The sequence below is a fragment of the Acartia tonsa genome, chromosome 9 (genome assembly GCF_053477335.1).
Source record: "Acartia tonsa isolate MP-2025a chromosome 9, ASM5347733v1, whole genome shotgun sequence".
In the NCBI taxonomy this organism is placed as follows: domain Eukaryota; kingdom Metazoa; phylum Arthropoda; class Copepoda; order Calanoida; family Acartiidae; genus Acartia; species Acartia tonsa.
Window position 1 is genome coordinate 10,140,779 of NC_137268.1, and position 24,241 is coordinate 10,165,019.

A 24,241-nucleotide genomic window follows, 5' to 3' on the forward strand; every position below is an offset into this window, starting at 1 on the left:
GCAAATTTTACCCCCCCCCCCCCAAAATAAAAAGCTTGGACGCCCCTGGGTGGGGGGGTACCTTACCAGACGGATTGATAGAGACTGTTATTTAATAAACATATTTTACAATTTCAAAAATGATTTTGCGGTTCGCGGATATTATGGGTTAAAAACAGCTAATCTGTGAGTTTACATACTTCTAAATTTAACATAGAATAAATGTATTTTGACAATATTGGTGTATTTTTGTCACAAGTTAGATGTATTTATGGCAGTTACTCAAAAATCATGTATCGAATTATATCCAATTTTCTATGAATACTAAAATAAAAAATCATAATTCAGTTTTTTCGTCCCCATAGAGGCTAACAAAACTAGTTTAATCTTAGAATTGTCATTTTATCATCCGTGGAAAGCTGTCTGTAATATGATACGTTGAATAATTATTTGAGTACCGAAAACCGTCTCGTGTATCGACACCTTTTCATGTGTTTTTCATATTCCCAAATATTTTTGCAGAATTATACCCAACCCCCGTATTTGAGCAATTTTTGTAAGTGTACTTTTGCGACTGACTCAGAACATATACACAGGTTCGATTCATCATAATGTTACGATACAAGATACTGTTAAGGACATACTTACATTTTTAGGACTGGTAACGATTGCAGAGTTTCTACGCTTTCTAAATCGTAACTCGAATCACCTTGCAAAGTTTTAAAATAATTTGACAATTCTAACATACCTAAATTAACGACAAGAGCTATCCGTTATGGACGGACGTACCGACCCTTATTATAAAGAAGCTTTGCTTTGAATATTTTATATATTTTGCTTGTTCCAAAACAAAACCATCCATAAAATACGTAGAATTTTCGGGTATAGTCCCTTTCGTGGCAACGCACCTTAAGGGGCGATTCTCAGTATTTTTTACAGTAGCTTTTCTCCTATTTCTAGCATCTGCGGGGTGCTCTAATCCTGTGGGGAAAATTGCCTAACCCTGTGGGGCAATCACCCAACCCAATATAACTTAAAATAACCTAAAATAACCTATAAAAAGCCATTTGAAAATACGACGAATCTCCCCTTAAGGGGCGTTGCCACGAAAAGGACTATTCCCGAATTTTCATATAAAATTGGAATTATTTTACAACGACAAATGAGGACATCCTAGATGCAGAAAAGCTTCCCCGTTTAAAATAGCCAAAAACATAATGTTTAAACATATATGTATGTTCATAATGCATATTATTTAAACAGAAAATTTGCAAAGTAATGTCGACAAACGGCTTAAACAAAGTCCAAAACTTTCATAAAACTAAACTCAAATATTGAAAACAAAAAATTAAGAAGCAAATTTTTAAAAAGGGGGAGGTCATTTTCTAGTAAATTCCGTAAAGGTGTGTGTGTTATAAGGCCTAAAAATAGTAGTAGAACGATAAGGTGCTCTATATATTTGTATTCCCTATTGAATAGAACAATAGGGAGCACCTTATCGTTCTACTACTATTTTTAGGCCTTATAACACACACACCTTTACACACCTTTACGGAATTTACTAGAAAATGACCTCCCCCTTTATTTCAAATATATATTGTAAATATGTTATGCAAAACTACATGGTTTTTTAACCTACCTAACCTTACCTACCCCCTGAAAAACCACCTCTTTTCCTCCTTCCTTAAACACTCGACTTTAATATAAAGAGTTTCTAATGAAGACTCCTAATATTTTGCTAGGTTTTGTGTCTTTAACTTAAAGATAAAAAATTTGCATGGTATTGAGTTGTGTCTGTTTTGGGCTAAGGCATTCCCCCTACTTTAACTATTAATGTCTTTAGTTATAACGCGGCCTGAATCCGAGATTCGAGGAGCGGATGCGCTACGGGTTGAGCCACGGTCACGGGTATGCAAACAGATTTAGGGAAGCAAAGATCTATAAATTACAAACGTGAGCTCACGTGACGTACGAAGGGTCATTTATTTTAACGAATCAGTCTTTTCAAATTGTGAAGTGATGCAAAGTAACCTATTTTTTCTTATTACATAATTTCTTGTTTCTCAGTGTGTGATGGAATATTAATAATAACTAGTTGCTTCGTCCCTAGAGGCCCTTGAGGGGGAGGGAGTTTTATTTCGATTACCCATTTAATATATTACATTTAAAAAGACAAAGTTAAAAAGTACCCTCCCCCAAAATAGTTATAAACCTTCCAAGGACCTATGAGAAGCTACCCTATAAAGGAGAATCATATCAGTTCAGCGGTTAGCGAGATCCTTCGGTACAAACAGACATACATCCTGTTACTTTACTATAATGATAATTCTGATAGATGATTGATAGTACTAGGATGGCAAGCTTTTGATTATAATGTTGGGAGTCGAAAATCCCCTCCTCCCAAAAAAAATAAATAAAAAGGGGGAAGGTGTTTCAACTCATTTTTTAATTAAGTGCTTGAGTTTCTTTGTGAGGGAGGGGGATTATACCACCTCCCCCCTTCCCCGAAATGTGTATAGTTTTAAACATTAAGAATAGGTATAGAATTTTTAAAGAAAACCTGTACTTCCTCGGTGTTTTTGATAGTACAGTTTCTTTTTTACAGTGATTATTATGCAAGGAGATAGTACAAATATTTCAATATTTATGTATTAAAATTAGGTGTCAAGTAAATAGAAAAAATGGTAGATGGGTGTTACTTTTTTAGGGCGATTTATCTTGTGAGGTTGGATTTAAAACCAATCTAGGACCCAAAAGAATCTTGACTGTAAAGGATAGAGATATTGTTTCAGTGGTATGCGAGATCTTTAGGTACAAACACACAGACATAAACAACCTATTTATTTACATAAGGATTGTTACTTAGGATCTTAGTAACTTCTTAGACACAGAAAGTTACATCCTCCCCCCCCCCCCCTTCATTCTTTTATCCAGTAAGAAGTCTAAATATTTTGAATTAGATATATGAATTCGTTTTTTTAGTTCAAATTTTAAAAAATAAATAATTTCTTAAAATTATCAAATGCTTTGGTGAAATCAAGCTGACAGTAAATAATAAGCAAGGAGATAGTACATATAAAACTATTTCAATATTAATGTATTAAAATTAGGCACCAAGAAAATTTGGAGAATTTTTTAAATTATATAAAAATGGTAGGTGGGCGATTTCTCTTGTGAGGTTGGATAAAAAACCTTTCCGGAACCAAAAAGAAGCTTCACTATAAGGAGGCGGTATTTGAGATCTTTCGGTCCAAACACACTGACCAATAGAAATAAGGAAATTTTAAATTTTAGACACGAGAAAGTTTTCTGATTAAAAAAGAAAATATGTTCGATTGTTACTTTGAATCTCAGTAACTTCTCAGAAAACAAGGAAGACAACATCCATAAAAGCGAAGCTCTGAAACGATATGACAGACGAACATTAACTTTTGTTGAGTGTCAGAACTGAATATACAAAATATGAAAATAAAAGGTTTGACAAAATTATACGTAAATTTGTTGCAAAACTTCTTAAATATAGAATTCTGATTAAAGACATGCTGACATTTTTAATACTTGATTATAGAGATGCTTCGCTCATTATATTGTACCTTATTGTAATAGGAATTAGTAATCGAAAAATCAGATCACATAAAAAATTGTTATTAAAAAAGTACAAAAATCAACATGTTTAAAATGGACGTACGGACATTCTGTTAACGATTATAGAGTTCCTACGCTTTCTAAGTCGTACCTAACTACTACAGGAATCACCATGCAAAGTTTGAAATCGATAGGACAATATTAACATGCCTAAATTAATGAATAAAAGCTAACTATCTCGGACGGACGGACGGACCGACCCTTATTATAGAAAAGCTTCGCTTTTAAAAAGAAGGTAAAAAACCCACTTCCCTCTGTCCTCAGCTTACATAGTAAGAAGTCTGAATATTAAAAATTAATGAAGATATTTCAATTCATTAGGTATTTTAGATAAAATTGGAAAAATTAAATCATTTCTTAAAATTATCAAATGCTTTGGTGAAATCAAGCTGACACAAAAAGCAATGGTATTGAAAGAATAACAAGAATGATAACATAGAACATTTTTTTATGTAAATTAGCCGTTTAATATTTATTATTAAATATTAAAATAATTTTGTTAAATTTAATATAATCAAAGTAATTTTACTTAAATTAGTGAATTTTAAATTAAATCTTGATATAATGGTGTAACCGCTGAACCGTTGGTCTTCACTTTTCAGGAAATTTAGCTATCGGTCCGGCGTTTTTATCAACTTTCTTGGAAGGGAGGAACACCATTTCTACCCCCCCCCCCACCATTCAAAAAAAAATCACCCATAATTTTTTGGTAAACAAAACAATAAAGGGGGTCGGGGTAAAAGACACCAGTATTCAATATTGTAACCTTGAATAAAATTGGTTAGAAGATTTTAACATTAAAAAGTGAATAGTCTGCAATGACAGACAGACGGCTAAACCCATTTTGCAGAAAACATCAACTTTGAAAATTCAATAGGGTTGAATTCGGCATGCAATCCTATAAAAATATGCATGCACTGCAATAGAGTTAGAATAGAATAGACTAATACTTTAAACATATCGCGTCTGCTCTTGTAAAATTATGTCTTTGACTTCTCTTTTATGTCAAATTTTAATAAAAGAATTTATTTGCCTTTTTTAACAAAATTCTTTATTCAAAATATCAAAATTTTTGAATAGGACGATTAGACGATTGTTATAAACAAAGAAAAAAGTATCTTAGTACTTTTCGGTAATTTTTTTAAAAATGTTTGTTTGTCTTACCGTCGGATCTGTGATTTTTAGACATCAATAATATGAAAATATGAAAAAATATACCTCCTCTCTTATAAAGACCTTTACAACCCTCCCCCCCTTCCCCACCCCCACCACACACGTTTGGTTTTAATCCATTTAAAGATGGTTTGTGCACCCTTAAAAGTTTTATAACACATTTTAATTATTTACCCTCCAACCAGCTCTGCAGTTTCTAATAAAAATGTAAGAGTAACTAGCATGGTCTAGTGTGACAGTACATTCTACAATTGTTGAAAAGATCTTAGCAACAGATTTCAAATTCAAAAGATATCGTCATACCATAGATATTAATATTCAAAGCTTTCCTAAAATTAACTATTTTCGTTTTTGCCGTTTTTTCAAGTTCTTTTTTTTAAAGTTTGAATCCTTAAAAGTTTTAAGATTTGAATTATATTTTATGAATAGATTTTCAAACGTGAAGGGTCAGTCCGTTAGCTCTTTTCTTTAATTTAAACAAGTTCTGACTGTCCTATCGATTTCAAACTTTGCATGATGATACCTCTAACAATTTGGTGCGATTTAGGAAGCGTAGCAATTCTATTTTAGTATTTTAGAAGCTTTGAAATAAATTTACTTACAATTTTTTTAGACTTTAATATCCTGCTTATCCAGTTCTTGCACTCTACAGTTGTAAATGTTTGTTTATTTTACCGTTTCAGGGCTTCTCTTTTATGGATGTTGTCATCCTTGTTTTTTTTCTAAATAAGGTATAAAAGTTATTTAAATTTTTTTTCTTGTCTGTATACGTTAAATTGAATATGTATCTAATGTTTTTATCAGGGTTCGGAAGCCGCGCTATCAGCCGCGCGGCTGCGGCTGCGGCTGAATCCTAATTTGCGGCTGCGGCTGCGGCTGCTTAAAGTTATGGAAGTGGCTGAGGCTGAGAGTGGCTGAGGCTTAGTGCGGCTGAGAGTGGCTGCGGCTGAATGCGGCTGAGGCTTAATAAGAATTGGGGTGGCTGAGGCTTACAGTGGCTGAATTGGAATTTTGTGGCTGAGGCTTAGAGCGGCTGAGGCTTACAGTGGCTGAGGGTGGCTGAGGCTTACAGTGGCTGAAGGATTTGTGGCTGAGGCTGCGGCTTACTAAAAGCCGCGCGGCTCATAGCGGCTGCGGCTTACAGTGGCTGATTGGAAAATTAAGCCGCGCGGCTGAGTGAGGCTGAGGCTGAGAGTGGCTGATAACATAATTAAGCCTCGCGGCTGATTCTGAGGCTGCGGCTTACTGAAAGCCGTGCGGCTGAGGCTGTGGCTGAATTAAATTCAGCCGCACAGCTGAATGCGGCTGCGGCTGAATACAATATTAAGCCTTGCGGCTGATCTTATGGCTGATTATAAAATAAGCTTTGCAGCTGAGGCTTCGGCTAAATTGGATTTTTTAAATGCATTCTAGGACATTTTTTGGAGAGTTGAGGGTGGTTAGGGGTTGTGAGAATAAGAGTGGAGGGAAGAGGGGGGAGGACAGCAGGATTTTTTCAAATGTTTGATTCAGAATTAGTACCCAAATTTTATACTGGTACCCAAAGTTTTATTCTAGTACCCAAAGTTTTATACTGGTACCCAAAATTATATACTAGTACTCAAATTTTATTCTGGTACCCAAAGTTTTATTCTAGTACCCAAAGTTTTATACTGGTACTCAAAGTTTTATACTGGTACCCAAAGTTTTAGTCTGGTACCCAAAGTTTTATAATGTTACCCAAAGTTTTAGACTAGAACCCAAAGTTTTATACTGGTACCCAAATTTTACTGGTAACCAAAGTTTTATACTGGTACACAAAGTTTTATACTGGTACCCAAAGTTTTATACTGGTACCCAAAATTTTATACTGGTACCCAAAGTTTTAGTCTGGTACCCAAAGTTTTATAATGTTACCCAAAGTTTTAGACTAGAACCCAAAGTTTTATACTGGTACCCAAATTTTACTGGTAACCAAAGTTTTATACTGGTACACAAAGTTTTATACTGGTACCCAAAGTTTTATACTGGTACCCAAAATTTTATACTGGTACCCAAAGTTTTATACTGGTACCCAAAGTTTTATACTAGTACCCAAAATTATATACTAGTACTCAAATTTTATTCTGGTATCCAAAGTTTTATTCTAGTACCCAAAGTTTTATACTAGTACTCAAAGTTTTATACTGGTACCCAAAGTTTTATTCTAGTACCCAAAGTTTTATACTAGTACTCAAAGTTTTATACTGGTACCCAAAGTTTTTATACAGGTACCCAAAGTTTTAGACTAGTACTCAAATTTTATTCTGGTACCCAAAGTTTCATACTTGTACCAAAAGTTTTATACTAGAACCCAAAGTTTTATACTGGTACCCAAAGTTTTATACTGGTACCCAAAGTTTTAAACTGGTACCCAAAGTTTTATACTGGTACTAAAAATTTATACTGGTACCCAAAGTTTTTTACTGGTACCCAAAGCTTTATACTAGAACCCAAAGTTTTATACTGGTACCCAAAGTTTTAAACTGGTACCAAAAGTTTTATACTGGTACTAAAAATTTATACTGGTACCCAAAGTTTTTTACTGGTACCCAAAGTTTTTTTATACAGGTACCCAAATTTTATACTGGTACCCAAAGTTTTATACTGGTACCCAAAGTTTTATACAGTTACCCAAATTTTATACTGGTACCCAAAGTTTTATACTGGTACCCAAAGTTTTAAACTGGTACCCAAAGTTTTACACTGGTACCCAAAGTTTTATACTGGTACCCAAAATTTTATACTAATACCTAAAATTTTGTTTTAATATTGGTACCCAAAGTTTTATACTGGTACCTTAAGTTTTATACGAGTACCCAAAGTTTTATACTGGTACCCAAATTTTATATTGGTACCCAAAGTTTTATACTGGTACCCAAAGTTTTATACTGGTACCCAAAATTTTTTACTAATAGCCAAAAATTTATTCTGGTACCCAAAGTTTTATACTAATAGACAAAAATTTATTCTGATACCCAAAGTTTTATACTGGTACCCAAAGTTTTATACAAGTTTTTTAGCAGTAGGAATTTATTTCAACATCTTTAGTTATGATGCAGTACAAAGCCTATCAACTCCCAGACGACGAGCCGATGCGCTACATGTTGAGCCACGGTCGAGGGTTTCTACGACATTAACTCAAGGTCCAACAACCCTTGCACACCTGCCATAGCAGCAGTAGGAACCATTTAATGTCTTCAGTTATAACGCAGTGTCTGGCCGAGATTCGAACCTATTACCTCCCTGATGACAAGCAGATGCGCTTCTTGTTGAACTTTAGATAATTAAGGGAAACCAATTCTTTCCAATTTAAGTGACATCTATCCAGCAACCAACTACCTGCCAGAAAGTCCTATGGTAATGAGTTACGCCTGTTTACGAGCCAAGGAAATCCTCATACTCTAACTTACGCATACCTGGCATAGCTGCAGTAGGAACCATTTAACGTCTTCAGTTTTCACGCAGTGTCTGGCCAAGATTCGAACCTATTACCTCCATGATGACAAGCAGATGCGCTACATGTTGAGCCATGGTACGCAGGTTAAATTTGTCTTAAAAATAATCGTCTTTAAAATGCTTATCATATGTACACTTGCAATAAATGTATTTGTCATAAAAACTTACCTCTTATGAAAAATGTTTTTTTTTACAAAAGTGCTTTTTATTACAATTATTCATGGGTATAATTTTTATGACTAACTTTTTATGTCACATAATCTTAATGACAATGTAATTATGAAGTTATTACAAAAAATACTAAACAATAGGTACTGGAAAAAGAAGAACTGAATTAAAATAATTTTTTGGGGGGTAGGGTGATTTTTATTGGGTGGGGAGGGCCAGGGCGACTAAATCCCATTTTTAATTTTGGGGTGATGTTTAATTTTTTTTCTAAGGCAATTTTTTTCTGGTAGTGTGATGGTACCCTCCCCCAAAATAGTTGTAAACCTTCCCAGTACCTATAAGAAACTACCCTGAATAGGAGCACCATATCGGTTTAGTAGTTAGCGAGATCCTGTAGTACAAACATATAGACAGACAAACAAACAGACATCATAATACTTAATGATCTAAAAATAAGACAAATTTTCATTTTGAAATATTGGAGCTCTGATAGCTTTTTGGTACGGTAACAGCTTTGAACCATCTATCATCCAGGTTCGAATCCCAGAAGAAAAAAAATATTGGGGGGATGAAGGGTGACTTTTATTATTTTTTTTATGGGAAAATAGGGGGGAGTTTGGTTGAGCACCCACCAGTTTTAATTTTAGTTTTTTAAAAAATTCAAAAACTTGGAAAAGGCAATTTAAAAAGTTTTCATTAGTTCAGTAGTTATCGAATTCTTAATCTACAGACAAAATAACTCTCCATACTTTATACAAGGTTTTAGAAATAATCATATGTAATTCTTGGTGGAATTGAACAGAAAACCTTTCTTACACATTATGGTGCACTAACCCTTAGAACATAGGTGTAAAGCAATTTTATATTAAAATTTAGTTAATAATATTACAAATAAAGTAAGTTTACCTAGAACAAATCTCCTCTAATCTTTTTTTACACATTATATCCACCCTCCTTTTAAAATTTTTTTTCAACTTGAGAGGAAAATAACTAAATATAAATGAGAGGAAACAAAAATTATTGTCCATTGTCCCAATGTCCATAGCAGAATAAAAAACTTTAATCACATTCAATTCTTGGTGGAATTGAACCAAGAACCTTTCCAACACACGACTGCCACACTAACCTCTAGACCAAAGGTGACAGAAATTTTGAAGAAAAATTTAGGTCTAAATATTACAATTTAATAAATTATTGGGTGCTAAATTTCATAGGTATAACTCTTATGTACATACTTTTAAAACCTGTTTTAATATGTAATGAGTTAATGGTTAAAGGATACTAGTGGCTGCGTCCCTAAAACCTCTAGGAATACTTAAGGGAAGCAAAAATAATTTATTTTGAGGGTCATTTTTTTTTGGGAGGGAAAAGATACATTTCCCCCAAAAAATTATAAACTTTCCCTGGATCAATAAGAAGCTTCACATTACCACTTTATATAATAGAATATGTGGATATATTGAAAAAAAGAAAATTTGTTAATAAAATTATGGACCTCATTTATTGGCCATATATCCCATAAGAGGGGAGAGATGGATTAAAGGGGGTGTATGGGGGTTATTGTTATTTTAGCCAGCTGAGATTATTTCTTTATCAGAGTACATGAAAATATGGACAACATCAAAGTAATAATATATCGATTCATGTATTGCTTATAAATTCAGAAATTGTATAACATAATGATAAAGATAAAGAAACATTTTTTTTATAATAATTGCAGTTTCGAAAATAAAATCAATTTTAGTAAGCATCTTTGTAAAATAAACAAAATCGGATGATATATGATAATCATTTAACTATTTCAATCTATCGAGTACATAAAGATTATGTAGATTTTTTTGCATATTATACAGGACAATTTATTGCATTTTACAGACCTTTTTTTAACCAACTTTAAAAAGTAAAATACATCGCTGTTTAAATTATTTTGTTAGAAAACATATTAGGATAATTTGTGTTCAAAATAAACACACACGCACACCCTCCCCCCTCCCCAAATCTTAATTTAATTATTTTCATTAATTTAAAAATACTATGAAAAATGAAATATGTATAAATCTTTTTTTTTGCATAACTTTTTCAGTGTCTCTCATCAACCACAAAGTATTAAATACATTTAAAATTGAAGAAATATCTAAGTAGGAGAAGCTTAATTATATAGAACAAGTATTGCGTACCTAAACGGAAAAATAATAGAGAAGCTACTATATAACTTGAGTATCACAAAAATTGATTGCCCCCTGTGAGGTTTGAACTCACAGTCCCTAGTTTACAAGACGAGTGCTCTACCATTGAGCTAAATAGGCCACTTGTACAAGAAAAAAAATTTAAGATAATACAAATTCATAGTGAATATTAAGTAAATTCTGAAAAATTTGTATCTTTTAAAAACAATAAAATTAGGCAAACGTCAGTAGGGCAGTTACCCTATAAATAGTATTCAATAATATTCATAAGTATCAACGTTCAAAAACGTATTGCTCCTGGTGAAATTCGAACTTATAACCCCGGCATAACAGTGTAGAAGAACCGTGCGCTAACTGATTGCGCCACTGGAGCTCTTACATTACAGGTTCAAACTTTTTGTAGTTGTTCGAGATGGTAGTTTCTATGTTGTAATTTAAAAAAAAAACTTAAGATAAAATTTTTATAAAAGAATATAAAAAAATTTAAAAGTATAACATTTAAAAAAATTATTTTTGGGCGATGGAAATGTCTGACCCCCACCCCAAAATTAGCTCAAAACCATCCAATGTCAATATATATATAACTAGCGGCTACGCCCCTAGAGGCCTCTAGGGGGCACTTGAGGAAGAGAGAGAGTCAAATTTAATAACCCAATTTCTTATTTTAAATTTTTAAAGAAAAGTAAAAAAAATTTTTTTTTTTTGGGGGGGGAATTTTTTTTTTTTAGGGGGGGGGGCCTCCCCCCTCATTTTTAATTTTAGTTTAAAAAATTTTTTTAAAATTTTCTTTTTTTGAGGGGGGTGGATTTTTAATTTTTTTGGGGGGTTGGGGGTGTCCCACCCCCAAAAAAATAGTTATAAACCTTCCCAGGACCTATGAGAAGCTACCCTGTTAAGGAGAACCCGATCGGTTCAGCGGTTAGAGAGATCCTTCGGTACAGACACACAGATACACAGACACACAGACATCCTGTTACTTTAGTAAAAGGATTCCTGAGAAGGACAACATTGTCAGTTCAGTGGTTGCTGAGATCTTAAGCTTCAGACAGACAAAATTAAATGAAAATTAAGCCCTGCGGCTGAATTGACGGCTGAGGCTTGTACTAATTTAGCACCTGCGGCTGCGGCTGGGGCTAACAATATCTCAGCCGCGCGGCTGTGTCAAAGCTGCGGCTGAATTTAAAAAAATAAGCTGCGGCTGAGGCTGCGGCTTACAAATATCAAGCCGCGCGGCTGCGGCTGCGGCATAATCATAACTTTGCAGCTGCGGCTGAGGCTTTCTTGAAGCCGCGCGGCTGAGTGCGGCTGCGGCTTCAAATTATTAACAGCCGCGCGGCTGAGTGTGGCTGAGGCTTCCCCAACTATAAGCCGCGCGGCTGATTGCGGCTGAGGCTTAGAGGGGCGTTGGCTGAATGAGGCTTAGTGCGGCTGAGGCTTAATGTGGCTGAATTGGAGTTTTGTGGCTGAGGCTTACAGTGGCTGAGGCTTACAGTGGCTGAATGCGGCTGAGGCTTACAGTGGCTTATGTTTTCTTTAAGCCGCGCGGCTGCGACTAAGGCTGAGGCTTATTGGGTGGCTGAGGAAGCCGCGCGGCTGATTTTGAGGCTTCTCGTAAGCCGCGCGGCTGATGGTGGCTGAGGCTGAGGCTGCGGCTGCGGCTTCCGAACCCTGGTTTTTATTATGTCTTATACAATATACATGTACAATATAAAGGAATGGCAAATTACTATGGTTCCCACTATCTATATTTATTTATGAAGAATGACAGGAATTTAGTATATTATCACTAATATATCATATATATTCTTTAGATAAACATAATCAGATCTCGGCAGCCGCGCTTCAGCTGCCGTCAACCTGACCCAAATATGACAATCCATCTCTTAAAACAATTTTCAAAGCACCCAAATTGGTTGAAATCTTATGCTTCTTAAAATATATTCTCGTATTCATTCGAATCCGTTGGATAGGAACTGGTTCTCATCCATACGAAAAAACTATGTCTAGCATCGTATTATATCCAGCTTTCTACGAATATAAAAATGTACAATCAAGTTTTTTCAGCCCGTGCCTTCGGCACCTCGGGGCTAAAAAACTGGTTTTAATCTTACAATTGTACATTCTATATCCGCGGAAAGCTGTTTATAATACGATGAAAGAAATAACTATTATTTTATATTTCTCAAGATGTTTTTTTTATGAAATAAATAATAAATTCTTAAGTGAGAATGGGGTTTAATTATTTTTAATGTAGACCCTTTTTAGTAGCTTTAGAATCACATAGGTCCTGGGATGGTTTTAGGCTATTTTGTTTTTTGGATTCAAGTCTTATTTTTTTTGCCGATCTCTTCTCCTTGTCATTGTCTGTTAGACACCCTGTATGCTATATACATTACATGCACTGTAGATTAGGCCATCTGATCCCAATATAATTATTTCTCGTCTGATTATTGCTTACAATACATAGGATTTTTTTTATATTTACATCAGTATAAATAGAGCAACTTATATGAAAGTAAAAGGATGTCTATTTTTTGTCTGTCTGTACCAAAGGATCTCGCTAACCGCTGAACTAATATGGTTGACCTTTACAATGAAGCTTCTCGTTGGTCCTGGGAATATTAACAACTATTTTGGGGGAGGGTACTTTATCTACACACACACACACACAGCTATTTCATTAGCGTTGATAACAAGCTAATGCACCATCCCATAACCGGTTTTTTAGGCCTAGGCTTGAAATAGGCCCGAAATGATATTTTCTTACGTTTCCCATCCCTTATCCCTGAATCCTACAGACCTGTGCAGTGCAATTCTCAAAAATACAGTTATTATTAGTTTAATTATATCAAGTAAACAATTGGTGGTTAAAACAACACGATTGAAACGAACGTGTGGACTTTCTGGTGGTGATATAGTGTACAATTACATTTTCTAACATTGTAAACTAGTATGTCTACATTGGAAATTAAAGCAATACTTTCCGTACGGAGTGACTCTAATTATAGAAAAGCTGCGCTTCTTTATTAGAAAACTAGCGGCTACGCCCCCCTAGAAGCCTCTAGGGGCACTTAAGGTAGGAGGGGGAAAAGTCGACCTCATCCCATTTTAAATTTGAGTTTTAAAAGAGTAAAAAAATATTTTTTGGGGGGAGGGGGGTGAAGACACCCTTTCCAAAAAAAGTTTAAAACCTTCCCGGGACCTATAAGAAGCTTCACTGTAAAGGAGAACAATATCAGTTCAGCGGTTAGCGAGATCCTTTGGGACAGACCAAAAACGCTTGCTACTTTATATAATAGGATTAACTAATATTTTGATAAAAGAAGTAATTAAAAAAGATTACTTTGTATTTGTTTTGTTAATTATTTTCTTATTTTGTCCAAAACTTTTAACTAATTAACACTCAAAACTTATATAGAATTAATAACATTATTAATATACAGGGCTCGGCAGCCGCCAATAAGTCTCAGGTAAATCAACCTTTTACAATTCATAAAATCAGCTGGAGGCCTTAATTTGAGGTGGATTCTTGAAATTCATTAGCGCTGGTGAGACAAAATTATTTTCGTGTAAATTTCTCCAAAATCGTATAAAAATCTACAAAAATTAAATTAAATCATAAAGGGTTATTAACATAAGATTTTAATTGATTTTTGTAGATTTTTATGTGATTTTGGAGGATTTTTGGAGGCAATCCCGGTTTTCAAAAATAAATTCAAAGCATCCAAACGGTTTTTAATTTGAGGCTGACGGGCTCTAATAATTAACAAATTATTTGCGGAGTCTGTTGATTGATTAAAAATGATTGAGAGGAGGGGGGGGGGGGTAATTTCAAGTACCTCCACATATTACGAGGGTTCCTCTCCAGCAACAAAAAAAAATTTTGGTACTTGATTGTATAGTCATTATGTCAACATAAGTTATTAGTCCTGATGGTAATGAGTTTTGTCTTTTATAGACCAAGGCATTCCCCCTAATATCACTATGTTACGTGGCAGACATAGCAGCAGAAGTTACTATTTTTAACGTCTTTTAGACCTGTTATACTTTAGACTTCAGTAAAATGTCTGATCATCTTTATATTTCAAATTTAATTTTGAAAGCGAAGCTTTTCTATAATTAGAGTCGTTCTGTGCGTCCGCCTATCCGTAAAAGGTATCTCTTGTGCTTGATTAGAACTTGTTAGAATTGTCGTTTCAAATATCAACTTTGCAAGATGATTCCTGAACGATAGGTGCGATTTAGACAGCGTAGCAACTCTATTATCATTTACAAATGAAAATAAGGAGTGGAGTTTTTTTCCTATGCCTAACTTCAGCGGAAGGGCCCTAGTCCTTCAGAACCTATACCTGCCTGCAGTGCTCTAACCCTGCAGGTCTGCACAGTACCAAATATAACCTGACCTAAGGTATTAAACAAACAACCGAAAAACTCAAAAAGGAACGTTGTGTAAAAGTGGCACTTTTTCGTTCGTAGCCCCGTCTTGGTCTTATTTTATTATACAACTGTATTTTTTACCCTTAATGTTTGATCCAACCACCTTCGGATAATGTTATCCCTGTTTAATAATATATTTTACCCAAAATATCTATCTATCAAACTAGAAGAAAATAAAGCATTGGTTATCATCAAAATTGATATATATTTTATGCTTAACAAATAATGCAATTACAGTATAATAATTTCAGTATTTTATCCGTATGAATCTATCTAATGCATAGGCGTAACAGAACGAGCACAATAAAAATAAAGGAAGAAAATTTAGCCATTAAAATCATAGTCGAGGTTTTAAGATAAATCCCATTTGATCAAATTTGCAATAAGTTTTTTTAGGTGATATTTATAAAATGGGTTGATATGTGAAAATAAAAAAAAAATATGATTTAAATAAAAGATTTTTAATGGCTAAACTTTAAGTTTCATGAGGGAGGCAAAAATAATTTTGAAATTTTCAAAATAAGTTACAGCAAAATATTACTTAAAATACAAACACAGCAAAAAAAAACATAAAAATTCAATTCATTAAATAATCTCTTCGTAATAAAAAAATGAACATCTATCTCTCCTCATTCTGTAATAAAAACAATATTCACGATAAAAATAAATATAAAAAACGCACACAAAAGGTTACAATTTCATTTGCCATATTTATTTAGCTTTATAAATAGTATGAAATATACAAATATGGTTTAAGTAGTGATTTAATATTAAAATATATATAGAGCAACAAAATACTGTTTCTATTTTTTTTATTAAATATTTAAATTCTCAAGGCTTGACTCTCCAGGTTTTTATTGACTGTATGTTTTCCATGTAGTTTTCAAAAAATATCAACAAATTTTATCAAATTGTTGAATTTTTTTTCAATAAAATTTTGAAATATGGCTTACTGTGATAAAAATGGTTGATATTTTAATGCTGTTACTATGATTTTATATGGCAAATGTTACTGCACACCATGACTCAGCTACAAAATAAAATTACATTTAAAGATGAAAACAAATGCTTTTTTAATTATATAAAAAGGATAAAATGAAATGGTACAAACATTTTTTAACTTTTTCTCTGACTTAATTAAGTTATATCACAATTTCAAATATAATTTTATTAGTTTTTGTTAGACAAATTTTGAATGATCAATTTTCTCCCTGTTTTCATCTTTATGTAATTTTATATATCATCTATCTACATCAGCATACAATTTATTTTATGTGTAAAAAACATTTTCTTTTTTAAAGGAATCAAATACCATTTAAATAGGGTAATAATGATCCACCTAATAACAATTAAATTACACATTATCATATTAAGCTCTAACTCTAAGATAACAATACATATTACAAATTATATTATGCATTATTAATAATTATTATTTATATAGGCATACATACATACACAAGTTTTATTATCAGTACTAGACAATTCTTCTCAGAAGCTGTTCAATCTTAGTTTAGTTTCAATAAATTACTTTTAATTCTTTTTAATAAAGGTAAAAGGCATGATAAAGATTTTATGATAACTCAAAGTAGTAAAAAAGGTTTAGATTCATGACAGCAAATTTTTTTGTTAAAAAAGGGCAGGAAAATTTAATTTCTAAGTTTTAGGTGTACATATATCTATATTAAATACTATAATTCATATTAAATTTTATGATTGTTCCAATTAAGGTTTGATATATATTGCTTTTTATTGACTATATAGAGCAGTTTAAATTGGTTAAGATATCTATTTTCTATCTTATTTTACAATTTTTTCATATTAAATCATGTATACAAAGTATTTTTTCGAATTTCGTAGCATTATTTGGTTTGTATTACATCAAATCAAATAATAATTAAGATAATTAATCTGTTTATTACAAGCAGTAGAAAAACATTGTTTCTGGAGTATTATAACAATTATTTACACAGCTTTAATTAAATAATCATGGAAGGTGATCTCATGATAACACCAGGTTTAAGTTTAACCACCTGTAAACAAAAAGCACACACAAAGATAATTTTAAAATCAGATCTTTTTTACAAAGAAACTTTATAATACAATGTGCATATCTTATTTAGTTTCAAACATTTTTATGCAATTTTTGCATCATTTTAATAATTCATGGTTGGATTTAATATATAAATAACACACTTTTTACCAAAAAATCACATAAGAAATATTTATTATTTCATAGGTAATGGATAAGAAATAACATTTGTATCCACGAATTCTATTTTTAATTCGATGTTCCTTTTCTATATTCAAGGAAATAATTTATTAAAATTCAGCTTAAATTATGTACAAATATAGAGATATTTTTTGTTGTTTCATTTTATTATGTACAAAAATTTCGATATTCCATTAGGTTTAGTAAGATTTGATAATCTATATGTTAGATTATCAGTTTTCAAATAGGACCATACATTTGAACAACCCTTGTTCATATTCAAATTTTAGAAACCCCTAATCCAGATCGATTTCTTCCGCCAGAGGTGGGAGTGTGTTGTCCTGGTTCTCTTCGACAGTCTCCAGGTCAGCCTGGTCATCTTCCAGGTCCTGGTCTTGTACCTGGACAGGTTCTTGTGGCAGGACAGCGTCACTGCGATCTGGTGGCACATACTTGCCCTGGTGAAGTCGGCCAAGATGCATACTGAAAAAAACGAACATAAATAAACTTATAATACAAAACTTTCATACAATTAGGATTTTTGTCTGAAGCAAAAGATCTAAGAAATCGCTGGTATATTATGAGACTATGTACTGGTAGGTTAAGGCTATTCTTTGCCCCTATACTACAATGCAAAGAAATAGAAAATAATGTTAATTTTTTAGTAACAACAATGGCTAAACAACATCGATTTAGTGAAAGCTCAAGATTTAAAGACTGTATTTTTAGAGGTCTTCTAGTTAGGTATTCTTATAGGAATGACATCTACATTTATACCTATAGTGTTTGCGCTACACAAAACAAAATATTTCTTATTTACTAAGATAGTCAAAAAGTGTAAGTATTATTTACCTTCCACGGAATATTCCAGAGCCAAGCTTCTCAACGAGTAGGACATCACAATATCCTGACCGTTTGACCGCTTCTAACCTCTCCATGTCCATGACCTCAGAAGCGCGTCGGATGCATCGCGAGAATCTTACCTCAATCTACAAATATTCATCAATTAAATTGGATAAAAAATTTAAATCAAACGCTTGCATGTGAATCTTATAGATTTCAGCTATTTTAATCACTTGAAATGTACTATACATATGAGATCATTTTTCGCAGCTAATTTACAAACACGCAACTTAATTAAGAGAAACATATAATCAGTATACTGATATAATTTATTTTTCACTTTTCTAAAACATTAAACTAAGAAGCACTTTCAACAACTAAATAAAAATCAGCATCAGGGTCAACTTTGTTCTTTATTGCTGGGCCAAGGACACCATCGCTGTTGACAGGAAACTTGTTATAGGAGAAGGCCAGGGGTGTTCTGCTGCTGATGAGATCCTCTTGTTTACTTTTTCCACCACCGAACTTGACGTTAAGAGTGATATTTTCAGCGTAAACAACTTCGTTGATTAAATAAATTGTTTTAATTGGTTTGATAAGATCCAAACTTTTGTCCAGCACAAGTTTTTCTGAGTAGATGGCCCAATTGATGACATACTTGCTCATACCTTTAATATCAACCGTAATAGCATCACCATCTTTCTTCCAATTATAGGTAAAGTTTTCACAAACTTCTTCTTTGATCAAGTTAGAACAGGTTTTGAGAAGCAGATTTAGATTAGTTCCTGGTGGGCGCCCAGTAGTTTTTATCAAATCACAAATATGTCCGATCAAAGCATATTCTTTTTTGCCGAGAAGACCTCTCGCATCTTTGACAAAACATATGAACAAATCAAAGAGCTGAACATCTTCCAGATTTCTCACAACGACCATTTTATTATTAAAAATCAATTTGCTTAGATTTGGAGCTATTTCTTCCCATATCGACTCCAAATATGATTTTTCTATTTCACTAAAATCTACTTCTGCCATTGTTTTGTGTTTACTACATTATTTCGAAGATTTTTTAAAAAAACTGTTGGAAGATTTTTCATATTATTTTTATATGTTATGAATAAAAAACTAAAATCTTTGAATGTTACAGTACAACATGTGGGAACAGAAAAAATACCTTCATTCTCTTGAAAAACAATGTTTTTACAATGCAATGTACAAAAATATGATGAAAAAAGCGTGCATGCATCAAATTTGAAGTTAATTAATAGCCTTTGTATTTAGACTCAGCAACAAGAAACGCAAGAATTTGAATCACTATAAAATGAATGCATAATAATGTATGTCATATGTATTCATGTCGTATAATTCATATATCAAATGTGAATATTATATAAAAATGAGGATTTAAAAATCATTTAAGTTTGGCTTTTAATGAATGGCGTTAGTTTATTTTGAAATAACAACCTTTTTTTGCTTTCATGAAGTTTTTGACACATTTATTTTGTTGCACCATAAAATGCAGCAATTTAAATGAAGAAATGTGGAAAATGTTAAAACTCATTTGCATCTTATCTTTGACAACAAATTTTTGTCACATGATTTACAGTCTTATTAAACTATCAAGTCTATAAGTAATCCTTTCCCCTTTCTATGCTTTAATCCTTTTTCATTTTGTCATTCATGTATTTGTGTCCCTAGCTGAGCTAACCTCGTCCGGTCAACTCACAGCGCAAGCTTAAAGCTCAAATATTTTGAAGAATTCAGTCAAAATTTGTATCAACTTTTCAAACATTAGGACGAGTGTTCGATATGCACTTGTGTTTTTTAAAAGCGGGGGAAAATTCTTAAAATATAAGGAGAACTTTCTTGTAAAAGTACTAAATGCTAAATTTTGGAATAAAATCCATCTTAGAGCAAAAGGTCAATGTCATTAAGTAGAATGTAATTAAATAAAAACCCCTAGCTGCTACCTTTTAACCCTTGCTTTTCCACATTTTTCATTTGTAAATTTCACTTACAGTATCTTAAAATAACTTTAAATTAGGGGAGAGCTTTCAGCTTAGTGTTAAATATGTAGGAATCTGTATTCCCCCCTTTCATAAAACCCAGAAATAACGGGATATATTATCATTTGTCTCCCTAAATCAAGGGAACGGATGTATTATTACTTGGATCTTACACCAGATTTTCATGTACTCCTATGAAGTGAAACTTGCAGCGGGCTAAATTAACTATTAAACCCACCCCCCTACTGGATGAATGAACTGATCAATAAGGGAGTTGTTATTCAACCTACTAACAACCAACTAGCAACCTAAATTAACAACAATTTTTCCCTTACCATAATATCAACATATATTCCCTTTTCAATATCAATGGATAATGAAGTCTTACTTTAGTTAAAATAAATCATAGCTGCATATTTTTATTTATGCAACAAATGCTAACAGACTTATCCTTTTTATCCTTGTAGGCAATTTTAACTCATTCTTAGCGCGACGACATAAGAAAGACATATTATCGAAAATTTAAATCATAAAAATTCGTTGTAAGGTGTTCTAGTAAAACATATCCTTCAAATTTAGTCTTTTTATCACTTAATTTGAATTAAATTTAACAAAAAAGGAGTAAAAATGTGTTTTTTGTGTTGTTGTAACTTTAGCCATTGAAAATATTTGGGCTCGCCAGCCGTGCGTCAGCCACCTGTAAGCCTCAGAGAAATCAACCTTAAAAACAGCTGAAAGTCAAAACTTTTCCCAAATATGACAATTTTCTTTTAAAATATTTTTTCAAAGCATGCAAAAGGTCATTTGAGGCTTAGTCGCGGCTGCCGAGCCCTGGAAAACATATACATGCTTTAATGGTATTTTAGAATAGTGTATTTTTTTTTAAAAACATACTAACTTTCAAATATTTTCAAATTGAAAGTCATCTAAAGTTTCAAAATAACTGTAAGAGAATTTTTTTTATATATTTTAGAAAAGCTTTATTTGTATTGAAGTGTAACTAAAAGATACGTTAAGTACAAATTATTTGTATCCCCGCATAACGGACAAAATTTAAAAAAAAAACAATGGATATATGATATACGTGGATATATTGACATGGGAAAATGTTTACCTTGCTAATATGAACCTCACTTATTGGCCAGTTCGCCCTTCCAATAGGATGGGAGGGAATTGTAAAAGAGGGGGTGTATTGAGGGTATCGTTATTTTAGCAAGCTGCGAATAAAACTTTGTCAGATAACATGAAAATCTGGTGCACTATCCAGGTAAAATATATATATTATATCGATTACTATAACTGACCTGATTATCACAGATAATGACTCTGTGTGTATTTTCTGTATGTGTGTCTTGTGTGTTCGTACTGCTTCCACCCTTCTTCTTATTCTTCAGTTTCTTACTCTCCTCTCCTTCTAGGCTCTTCTCTTTTTCTAGTTGCGGTGAGGCCTCTTTGATGGCGGGCTTTTCCATAATTTTAACGGATTTTGCCGCCTTGGCTTTGTTTTTATTGGCGGATTTTTGTTTAATAGTTGGCTTGGGGACACTGACTGGCTCCTCATCCTTTTCAGGTGAAGGGGAGGGTGTTATTCTGGTTTGTCTGACGGGAGGTGGTAATATTGAGGGTTGGGATACAGTTTCTAAGCTTGGTACCTCGCTGTCCAATAATTCAGCCTAGAGTAAAAATAAATCAAAATTATTGAATATTGTAATGTTTAGGTATTTGTAATAAAAAACTACCAAAAAAATATTAAGTTTAATAATTAGAAAAATTTACCTCTTGTACAGAGTCTTCAAAGTTTATTTTCTTATTTTTCCTTCTGTTTTTGCTCTCTTTTTTCTCCCACTCTCCAGGTTGTGCCGCTATGCTGGCAGGAACAGTCTCCCATTCTCCAGGGCTGTTCCTGCTGGAGGAATCCTGACTCACTAGTCTGGTCTGGCGACTTGAGTTCTGTTGCCTGCCAGAGTCAGAGTGCGTCCTGTGAGGCAATCTAAATTAAAGATATGTTTATGTATATAAATATATGGCCTGTATGAAAATAATGTGTGACTGTGAATACACATTACTGCATACTCCCTACCTTTTCTAAAAACTGCCATTTTTGAAAAAAAAATTTCATATCATATAACCATATCAATAAAATTTGACTATATATGTCTATAAATGTTTATAATATTCATTTAATTCATTTATTTTGTTGTTCTTTTTATGCATGTACACAAAAAAATTAATAAATTTAATCTAATCTAATCTAGGTCACCAATAATTTTGATTAAAAATAAAGAATTAATACCTAATAAAATCAAAAGATGCAACATAATAAGAATCATTACCTTTTAGATTTTGATTTGGTGTTGTAAGAAGACTTAGATGATTGTTGAGAAATTTGTTCCTGGGATTTCTTTGTCTGGGTAGGAACAGGTTCTGATACAACTTCAGTAGCTGGGGATGGAACTGATTCCTTTAAACGAAGTGCAGCACTGTAGCTCATTCGGGGTTCAGCTGCTACAACAGCCGGGGCAGCTGCTAAACTTTCAACTCTATGTTCAGGTTCAGCTGTTACTACAGCGGCAGTTGATGGTGATGATTCATTTTCTTGAGCTTTCTTCTTGGAGGATTTATTGTTCTTGTTTCTTTTCTTAGGTTCCTTGTTTGCAATAGGAATAGTTACAGCAGGAACTTCCTCAATTTTTGTTTCCACTTCGAGTTCAACAAGTTTGGCAGTTTCTGTTTCATTGTTGCTGGACACCATCTCAAGTATTTCACTATCACTCTTTATTTCTTTGACTTCGGTTTCAATTTTAGAATCAGTAATTTCGTCATTAATAATATTATTGCAAGTATTGGATGTTAAGCATTCTGTTTCCTTCACAGCCATCAGATCTTTTGGTTTCTCCTCCTCCTTTTCTTCAGCCTTTTCTACCTCAATGTCCTCAACTGACTCAGACTCAACCTGAGCAGATTCAGTTTCTCTCTCAATTATTTGTTCAGGAGCAGCGATTTCATTTGATGTTTCAGGCTTCATTGCTTCAACTATTTCTGGGTCTTGATTAAGAATAACATCCTCCTCCTTGCTATCCTCTGATTCTTCCTGAATATTTTCTGAAGATGTGTTGCAGACATTATCCTCAATTCCAGAATCTGTAAGATGTTCATTGGTTTCACTGCCTGACCCCTCATGAATATCATCCTTTGTAGTTGTAGTATTAGCAGCCTGTTCACAGTCTTGAATCTCATTCAAGTTTGTAAATGTATCATCTCTAACAAGAGCAGCTGTGTCAGACTCTACTTGATTATTATTATTAGCAGTATTGTTGGTATTCTTAAGAGTCTCCTCATCTGAGCATTCCTGATCTGTGGGAGGGTTGACCATGCTGTCAGCTAGGTCATCTGTTAGAACAACCTCTACAACGGGTTGTTCTAGAGGAGGAGTGGAGACTAGATTGCTTTCATCACCTGACTGTACTCCGCCTAAAAAATATAATCATTAAAATCTAATCTTAAAACCTTTTCCAGTAAGGCTTCAAAACCAAATGATATACGCTGGATTAGAACCGGTTCTAAACCATAACGAAAAATCATGTATTGTATTGTATTATATCCAGTTTTCTACGAATATAAAAATTTACAATCATAAGATTAAAACGAGTTTTGTTAGCCCGTGCCATAAGTGTCTCGGTGATAACAAAACTGATTTAATGTTAATAGCACGATGCGATAAATAACTATTCTTAAATCTAAGTTTATTTTATCATCTATCTACTAGGTGCTATGTATTAGAAGACGTTAGACAGAGCAGAAAAATAGCCTAAAACCACGTAAAGGCCTTAACTTGAAAAAATAACCTAAAACTATCCCAAGACATATGGGGAGAACTCAATCGGTTCAGTAGTTATCGAAATCTTTTGTCACAGACAAAAAAAACATATTACTTTATATAATAGGATAGACTTAAAATGAAATATTTATAAAAAGGTGTGGGTGGGAGAAATTGAAATGACAAACACAATGATTATGGAGCTGCCTAGACAAAACACACTTTAACTCAAAACACAAAACACATTTAGGCATATAAATAAATACATAGGGAAATAAATATTGGACAATAAAGTATAATG

The 24,241-nt window shown here is 33.1% G+C and overlaps 1 protein-coding gene across 4 annotated transcripts in view; it reads right to left on the reverse strand.

Annotated features, from left to right (window-relative positions):
- Nucleotides 1-15,250: 15,250 nt before the first annotated feature.
- LOC145328187 (uncharacterized) overlaps nucleotides 15,251-24,241 on the reverse strand; it is a 156,698-nt gene continuing 147,707 nt past the window's right edge. For all 4 annotated transcript variants that reach the window (XM_080171776.1, XM_080171775.1, XM_080171779.1 and 1 more), the window contains 5 exons: nucleotides 22,457-23,594; nucleotides 21,900-22,113; nucleotides 21,428-21,796; nucleotides 18,130-18,266; nucleotides 15,251-17,760 (listed from right to left, as the gene is read on the reverse strand). In XM_080171776.1, coding sequence (XP_080027902.1) covers nucleotides 17,574-17,760; nucleotides 18,130-18,266; nucleotides 21,428-21,796; nucleotides 21,900-22,113; nucleotides 22,457-23,594 — 2,045 coding nt within the window. In that variant the 3' untranslated portion in view covers nucleotides 15,251-17,573. The remainder of the gene's footprint in view (nucleotides 17,761-18,129; nucleotides 18,267-21,427; nucleotides 21,797-21,899; nucleotides 22,114-22,456; nucleotides 23,595-24,241) is intronic.